The 9283-nt window shown below is 42.5% G+C and overlaps 1 protein-coding gene across 1 annotated transcript; it reads right to left on the bottom strand.

Annotated features, from left to right (window-relative positions):
* Window positions 1-5563: 5563 nt before the first annotated feature.
* Window positions 5564-8537, bottom strand: C7H16orf54 (chromosome 7 C16orf54 homolog). Its single transcript, XM_001367959.4, has 2 exons — window positions 8371-8537; window positions 5564-7283 (listed from the first exon to the last, which is right to left on the bottom strand). Exon 2 carries the CDS (start codon window positions 7281-7283, stop codon window positions 6630-6632), a length of 654 nt encoding a protein of 217 aa, XP_001367996.1. The 5' UTR covers window positions 8371-8537; the 3' UTR covers window positions 5564-6629.
* Between the last annotated feature and the right edge of the window lie 746 nt (window positions 8538-9283).

Genomic DNA, 9283 nt, shown 5'->3' with positions numbered 1-9283 from the left:
TGGTGCATAGCTCTGTGTGGAGACACTGAACCCTTTTCCCTTGATTAAAGAGTGGTTTTTCTGGCTATTTAATAGTTCTGTGTTTTTTCTAAGTCAACATTATATGTAAACTTATTTCATTATATCTTGCTTCTCTTCCTTTCAAAACCCATACATTCTTTCTTCCTTCATGTCCCCCTAGAATCCCACTTCCTTCATAAAGCCTTCTTGGCTTAATTCCTGACTAAACAAGAAAAGGCTATGCCTCCACCCTTCATCCTTACAGTTCTATTGTGCTCTGCTGCATATATGGTCAATATTGACTTTCCCTACTGATTTTATGTGTATCCACCCATCTTTAGTATTTGTTATTCTTAGATTATAGACTCCGGATCCTTTAAAAATGGCTACACCTTCCACAAACCCCCAGTCGTGGGCACTAAAGGGACTTTGGAGCCATCTCGTCCAACATGTCGCAGAAAAGAGATCTGAAGCCAAGAGGTTTAAGTCTCTCTGGCTGACCTTAGCTTACTACTTTCTCCTGGTTCTTCTCTCCCTGTCTGACCATTCTTTTTTCCATCCCATCAGTCAGTTCATCTTAATTCCTGCTTCCTAACACCAAAGTGTGATGATCCTCCATGGTTGTCCTAAATCATCTTCTTTTCTCTCTACTTTCTGTGTGTAGTGAGTGTAGTGATCTCTCAAAGTGAGCTCTCCTTGGTGATCTCATCAAGCATCATCTCTATGCAAGTATCTCCCACATCTACCCAACCAGCCCTAAACTCTCTCCTGAGCTCCAGTCCCCCTCTATTACCAGTTTCCTGCTGTATATTTCTACATGGACATCTTCTGGGCACAGAAGCATTTACAAGCAAATTCTACTAAATATTTAAAGAACACAATTCCAGTGCTACATAAACTGTTTGAAAAAATATTACCTATTTAAGAAGTCCTTTCAGATTTCTTCTTAGAACAAATATAGTCTAGATACCTAAACCAAGGAGACCCAAAACAGAAAAAGAAAACTGTAGACAAATTTCTTTAATGAATAGTCATGAAAAAAAAAAGAATTTAACAAAATACAAGCAAGAGGGGGCAGCTAGATGGCTCAGTGGGTTGAGAACCAGACCTAGAGATGGGAGGTCCTGGGTTCAAATTTGCCCTCAGACACTTTATAACTGTGTGACCCTGGGCAAATCACTTAACCTCCATTGCCTAGCCCTTACTACTCTTCTACCTTAGAACCACGACACAGTACTGATTCTAAGATAGAAGGTAAGGGTCTTTAAAAATAAAATAAAATACAAACAAAGAGATTACAGCAATATATCATAAAAATCATACACCAGGGCCAGGCTGAATTCATACCAGGCATGCAGAGCTGGTTCAATATGAAACTAAAAGCATAACTGGCCATATTAATAACAAAACAAAAAAAAACATATGATTACTTCAATAGAGGCAGAAAAGACTTTTGACAAAATACAACGCTTATTCCTGTTACAGACACTAAAAAGGAAAAAATGGAAGCTTTCAGCATCTCAACTGATCCAAAACAGAACTCATGATCTTTCCCCTTACGAATGCCCTTTCTCCTAACTTCCATATTTCTGTTAAGAAAACCAGTTACCCCTATTTTCAGCCTCTGAATCATCCCTGACTCTTCCCTCTCCTTCAGCCTCTCATGATCAAGCTATTACCAAACTTCCACAATATTTCACACATCTGTTTGTTTCCATCTCTCTATTTATACAGGCAACCTAGTTTTGGCCCTTATGACCTTTTGCCTTCATTGTTGTAAGGTCCTTCTTGTTGGCTTCCCTGCCTCCAAATTCTCTTCTCCAATGAATCCTCCACACAGTTGCCAAAATAATCTTCTTAAAATCTGATGATATCTTATGGGCCTAAATGCAAGGAAGGTCTCCAGCATGTTGGGGAATCTCCATGTGGTAAATTTCAGGGAGAATTCCGATGAGTCATATCGGATGAGTATTTGAGTTATTTGGGAAAGCTCTGATTGCTCTACTCTTTTCCTCAGAAAGCCTTTAGTAGCTTTCTGTTACTTCTGGGATAAAATGCACACTCCTCAATCTGTCCAAAATATGACTTTGACTTGTCCAGAACACCCCCGTCCAGCTTTATTTTTTCATTACTTAGTTTTAAATCTGCAACCTTTAAATCTCAGACCTGTGGCCCTGGGCAATCCTCTTTACTGTTGCTCATCTCAGTTTCCTCATCTGTAAAGTAGGTATAATAATAGCACCTACCTCCCAAGGTTGTGTGAGAATCCAACCTGATGATTTATTTTTTTGTTTATTTGTTTGTTTTTATAAACCCTCATCTTCCATTTTAGAATCAATACTGTGTATTGGTTCCAAGGCAGAAGTGTGGGAAGGGCTAGGCAATGGGGGTTAAGGGACTTGCCCAGGGTCACCCAGCTAGGAAGTATCTAAGGTCAGATTGGAACCTGGCTCTCAATCCACTGAGACACCCAGCTGCCCCTAAGATAATTTATTTGTAAAGCATTTAGCACAGTACCTGGCACAAAATAGGTATTGCTTAAATGCTTGCTCCCTTTCCCCTTCAAGCCTTCAAATTCCCAGCTAACCTGAACTACAAGCTGTTCCAGGATCTTAACATGCCATTTCTCCCCTCCATGTATTTACATGAGCCATCCATTTACTTCCTCTTCCACTCTGACTCTGAATTCTTGGCTATCTTCAAGGCTCAAATTACACCCTACTTACTCGAAGGAAAACTCTGATCTCCTCAGCTGTTACCGTGATCTCTTCTCTCTTCAAATGATCTACTAAGTGTATGTGTGCCTATGTTACTACAACAGAGTTTAAGCCTCTTAGGGACAGAGATTGCTTCATTTTTTGCCTTCTTACAATAATGCCTTCAGCATAGGCAAATGTTCATTGGATTGAATAATATACAATAATACATACATGCCTGAGGGTTGGGATGCTGTTACTAATCTGAGGGGAAATCAGGGAAGGTTAGGGAGATATGAGTCAGACTTTAAGGAGGGATCATAATTCCACAAGCAAAAAGACAGTGAGAGGACATTTCAGATAATATGAGCAAAGGTTCGCAGAGCCTTTTCCCTCACAGGTAAGAAAGCATGGGGTATATTTGGGGAACAGAGTAGTCGAGTTTAATAGCACATTGAGGGGAGCAATATGATATGAGGCCTTGAATGCCAACATTTTCCATGTGGGAAACAGAATTCCAGAGTGGGAAAATGACTTGTCTAAAGTCTCCATTCTAATGACAACTCGTATTTTGCTTTAAAGTTTGCAATGGGCTTAACAACCTTTCTCACATTTGAGCCTTGGAACGACCCTTTGAGGTGGGTAGTAAAGACATCATTAGCCCCACTTAATAGATAAGGAAACTGAGGCTCAAAAAGCTTAAGGCATTTACTCAGAGTCAAAACACTAGAAAGTGGTATTTGAAACCAGGTCTCATGACTCTCTGTCTGGGGCTCTTTCCGCCCTCCACATTGCATCACATTTTTTGGCAATTGTATATGACCTTACATCTGTAGCTATCTTTATCCATGCTGAAGTCCAATCTTCCCAAGGGGATAATGAACTCACCAAGGGCGGGACCCTTTATCCCTGCATTCCCCAGAGTACGAATACTGGATCCTGCATGTAGTAGGTACTCAATTCAATAAATGCTGATCAATGATGACAAAAATAACTCCAGTGGGGGGGGGGGGGGGGTTGCTGGACCCCTGAGGATAGTGGGAGGCAGGCAGGGTGAAACATGTAGCGTCCTACTGACTAGTCGGAGTGTTTTTCTCCACTGATCTTGTAGGCTGTCATTCCTTGAACACCTAAGGGATAGCAAATCTCTTCATTTTGGCCTCCATGGCTTCCCTTTTCCTCCAGAATAAAAATTCAGCTGTCATATCACGTTCTGCCTACTATTTAGAGTGGCATAAATTATTTTATTCCAATGTGATGGATCTGAAGTTCAAGGTACAAGCAAGTTGCCACACAGTAGGTACACAGTATTGTTGCAGTATCTCTCTATGTCCAGTTTAGGAATCTAGCTTTGGTAAGGAATTTCACAGAATTTCAGGATGTCAGACCTATAAAAGACATCAAAGGCCATCAAGTACAATCCTTTTATTTTACAGAAATGAAAATTGAGGCCTGCCTCAAGAAGAGAGGATATTTACCCGAGGTTACACTAAGTCAGCAAAGGTGACTGGTGAGGTTTCCTAGATCCTGATCTAGGTTCTTTTACATTATACTATGATGACTCCCTCAGTCAGTAAGTAGTCTCTCTGCTTAGGTCCCTAAGCAGAGCCTTTTTAGCCTAAGTTTTTTTTTTTCCCAATGCTAAAAAATTACCTTCTGATCCTAGCATTCAAGGTCCTCTACAAGACAACATCAGCCTAAGCTTTGAGGTTCATTTCACATTAGTTCCCCTTACACATTTGAGAGGATGCCCAAATCAACTATGTCTTCATTCCTCTCCAAGCTGCCCTCCTGATTCTCTGCATTTTCTCTACTATGCCCCAGCACTGGGTACCTTCATCTCTCTACCTCCATACCCCCATTTCTTTTTTTTTCTGCTTGTTTTATATTTACATATTCTAGCCCTAAGCCCTGGCACATATAAAGTTTAATCAGTGCTTACTGACTTAACATGACTTACATATTCTGCATTCTAGTCAAATGGACAACCAGTTGTTCCCTGACTCTTCTCCCATCACTACTCATTTGCATGAAGTCCCTCCTACTCCTCTGATGCTTGGAATCCCTCTCTTCCTCCAAGACCAGCTCAGATGCCACACACAACCTTTTTGATTCCCTCTAGACAAAAATCATCTGTCACTCCCTTGAACCTTTCCAGTGTTCTGACTTTTCATAAACATTTCATTATTTTGTAACCTAAATCATGGATTTTTTCATGTAAAAATAATTTATCAAGGTACATGTGTTATACCCCTTCTATTAGATCATAGGTTATTTGAGGATGAAGATCCTATCTTATGTGTGTAGTGACCCCAACACGTAACACAATACATAGTAGATATTTAGTAAATGTTTTGCCAAATTGAATACCTCTTGAAGAAATCTCCTTTTTCTTTAATTTCTCCTTTGGAATCCAGATCAGCTCTGTTCTCCTCAAGGAAGGAAGGTCCTCCATGTAAAGGTCCCACAGGCACTACCCTCAACTCCAACCCTTCTCCCTCCCCCAATACCACCATCTTCCTGAGCTAGCCTTCTCAGGCCATGTTTAGCTTCCCTCATTCCTCATATAATACCATCTTGATCTTAGCTTATTCAGGCCTCCCCTCATCTCTCGTTCATGAAGATGCAGTAGAAAGATGCCTGATCTGATGATTTCAGAAAAACCTGGAAAGATTGATATGAGCTGATACAAAATGAAGTGAGCAGAACCAGGAGAACATCACAATACACAATAACAACAATAGTATATGATGATCAATTGTGAATGACAACGATTACCAACAATGCAAGAATCCAAGACAAACAACTCCAAGGGATCCATGATGAAAAATGTTATATGCCCCCATAGAAGCAACTGATAGTCTGAATGCAGATCAAAGCATATCACTTTTTACTTTATTTCCTTCATGAATTTTTTCTTATATGTGCAATATGTAACATGACAAATAAGGAAATATGTATTGTATGATAGCACATGTATGACTCTTATCAGATTACTGTCTTGGGGAGAAAGGAAGAGAATGTGGATTACAAATTATCAGCAAACAAATGTTGACATTTGTTTTTACATGTAATTGGGGGTAAATGCAATAAAATACTATTTGGGGGTTGGGGGGGAAGATGCCTGACTTAGAAGTTAAGAGACGTGGTGTCTGACATATGCTGGCTAGGTAGCTTAGGCAAGTTCCTTTTCTTCTTTAATCTGCAGTTAATTCATCTATAAAATGACAGGGATGAACTTGAGGGTTTCTAAAATGTCTTCTAGCCCTAATTCCTGGAAGTGAACTGAAGTCAGCCATCTGTCTTTTGTTCATCATCACAATAACACTGAAAAATATCTACATTTACAAGTTATGAAGATAAAAGTCCTTTTATCTACAGAAGGAGGCATCCTACCTGCTTGGAAAGAGGTCTAGTCACCATAGTTAAAAAGACAAAGAGGATGAGATCAGGAACAGCAGGTAGGAGATTAAATACAAGGAAAAGGAAGGAAAGAAATGTCCATTTCCTACATTTAACACAGTCAATATTCTTACTCTGGTGGCTTTATAGTTTCATTAGCATCCACTGGCATTTGCCAGCCTTTCAAGATCCTCTGAGGCTTAACCTCATCATAGGGTGAGCTAGGATTCCATTTGACTCAATTGAGTGAATACTCTCGTCCATGCCCAGCCTGATCCCACAGTCCAGAAGAAAGATGTCTTGATGTTCTTAGAAATGCTCAGCACTCAGTCCTTAAGGATCCTCCCCAAGTCCCACCTCTCTTCTTTGAGGGATTGTCTAGAATCCCAAGATGGAGTCCAGAGTCCTGTATCCATGGGCCCCGAGTGTCACTTGACTCTCTGTAGGTCCAGCTTCCCATAGGCTATTAGAATGGAGGAAGGTCTCTGCAGGAAGGCTAATGGGAATGAGGCAAGCCAAAGAGTCCATTTTTCAGGGTCCTCCACCAACCCTGTTCTCTCTTCTCCAGAAAGCTGAGATCTGCTCCAGAGTTACCCGTGGTTGTAGGCCCCAGTCAGGCTCAGGGCTCCCTGGCCTGTGACTGCCATAAAATGGTGAGCTTAAGGGTTCTGGCCCTGGCTGTGGCTCACACCATCCTACTAGACCAGTAGTCCGAGGCCTTTCTTCCCAAGGATTTGCCATCCAGAATGTGCTCCCAGGGGACTCAGGGGCCCAGGGAAGAACTGAGGGACAGGGAGGGGAATCTGGATTAGGAGGTGCTGTAGCTTGTGCCTCTAAAGTGCCCCTAGGAATTGTGGCTTCCGTAACCTGGGAGTGCAGAAGAGGGGCTATTGCACCATACCAGTCTTCAGATCGTTCATGGGGTGTCCCCACAGGCTCAATCCACAGCTCCCCACCTGGACGCCAGACCAGGCTAGGTCTCCCGACACTAGGATCTGATCTGAGAGAACGGCGGAATAGGCGTTCAGCCAGGACTGCTGTGGCCAGGAGGAAGATAGCAGCCAGCAAGGCCAGGGCCAGCATGATAGGAATGCAGGGTCCACACAGGATAGGGGGCCACTGCGAGGGTTGGTGCATGACTGGGTTCTCCACCTGCCCAGGAAGCTGTTCCAGAGGTGCAGACATCTAGGAGAGGGAGAGGAAATGGAAAGACAGAAATGGAAGAGTTAGGGAGACAAAAAGAGAGAAGGAAGAAAGAAAGGAGGGAGGGACAAGAAACAGAAAGAAAAACAGGTACACACAGATATACAGAGAAAGACCAAGAGGAGGGGGAAGAAGGAGAGATGGGTAAAGAGGAGAGGTGACACAGAGCAGGACAGAAGAGAAAAAGAGAGATGGGGATAGAGAGTGAGAGACAAAGGCAGAGAGAAGAGAAATACTTCAGCATTTTGGGCTTCACATCCATTCCAGAAGTCAGATGTCCCTCACATTGGCATTTAAAGAGTCTTCTGGGTCCCTTTTCTCCCCCCTTAAACCTTGCCTAAGAGGAAATAGTGGGGGAAGAAAAGACAGAAATATCTTTCTAGCCCCTAGGGCCCAGTCAGCCTGCCTCTTCCCAATGCCTACAGTAGTTTCTGCTCCTTTTTTCTGCTGCCTTTTTTGTGTTTTGGGGGGACAATGAGGTTGGGGTGGGGTGTCCTGGATGCTTCAGGGTCTTTTTCCAAATTTATCTCTCCTTTTGTTTTTAGTCTCTCTCATCTCTCCCTAAATTTATCCCCTTGTCTTTTTTTCCTGGTCTATCTCTGCCCAAATCTGTCTTTCATTGACTATATCTCTATGTCTCAAGTCTGATTTCCAGTCTCTGTATCTCTGTTACTGTCTCTCCAAGTCTGTTACTGTCTTGCCAATATAGTCTATTTCATTCTCTCTCTCCGTCTTTGGTTTTTTTCCTCTCTAGCTCTCTCTCTCTCAGTGTGTGTGTGTGTGTGTGTGTGTGTGTGTGTGTGTGTGTGTGTGTGTGTGTGTGTGTGTGTCCCTCCTCCCTTCTCAATCTCTTGAGGTCTTGGGTCACTTTTTCTCTGTGTGTCTCGAAGTCTTTCCTATTGCCTCTCTGTCTCCATTCTACACCACCAGGTCTATCTTTCTGTTTCTCAAGGCCCATCTCTCTCTGACTTGTCACCTCTTCAAGTCTCTCTCTCTCTTTGATTTGAATCTTCAGTTATTTTTCTTTCTCCAGGTCCTCCAAACTCTCCTCCCTACCCTTGCTCCTCACCTTGGTTTCTTCAGATACTCCACTGGCCTCTGTTCTCACCCACTTTGAGGAATGATCACTTCAATGCATGCTGGCAGGGCATCCAGTGGGGTGGAGTCCCCAAATAGGCACAAACAGGGCCCATTCGGGGCAGGCAGTTAGGAAACTGTGACCCAGCTCTCCCTGCCACCCTCTTCCTCCCAGGTGTTTCTATGGAAACAGGGGGGATGTGGTCACCGTGGTAAGAGCCATTTCCTGGGGTGAGGTGGGACCGGAAGAGGGAGTAGTACTCCTCTGCTCCCCAGTATGAAAACTTTTTGTTTTGTTTTGTTTTGTTTGTGACTGTAGCTCTCCTTTGTTCATAGTTTCCAGCTGCTAGGACCTTCTACTGTCTTTTTGGGTTATAGGGTCTGGGAATTTATCCAGAGGTCAAAAAAAGATAGCAACAAACCAGTCCTGAACCTATGAGAATTTGACTTATTCATTTAATGGAGATTATACTGCATATGCTTCTACCCACTTGGCCCTATCCCTCCCATCCTCCTGCTTCTCCCACAAATCTCTGTGTCTGACCCCAATCCTTAAGTTCCTACCTCTCTTTTAATTCCTTGAGTTCTAGAGCAAAGCCTAAGGTTTTGGTTACTGAATGTTCAGACTTCTGAGAGATGCACCTGAAGATGTCAAGATTCAACTTAGAGGTCAGAAGATCAAAGATTTAGAGTTTAAAGGGACCTTGCATGTTATCAGGTTCATCTTTTCATTTTATATATGAGGAAACTGAGAACTGAAAAGGGGAAGTAACTTGCCCATATAGATAGTAAGTGCCAGAGACAGGCTTCAGTCTCAAGTCCCTTAATTTTATTTATATTTATAAAATGTTCCTTACATTGTGCCATAATGCCCTACCTCCCCTTAGCCCACTGTTCTATTCTTT

Source organism: Monodelphis domestica, chromosome 7 (assembly GCF_027887165.1).
Source record: "Monodelphis domestica isolate mMonDom1 chromosome 7, mMonDom1.pri, whole genome shotgun sequence".
NCBI lineage: Eukaryota > Metazoa > Chordata > Mammalia > Didelphimorphia > Didelphidae > Monodelphis > Monodelphis domestica.
Note: the sequence above shows the minus strand (reverse complement) of the source record. Positions and strands in the feature narration are given on the sequence as shown.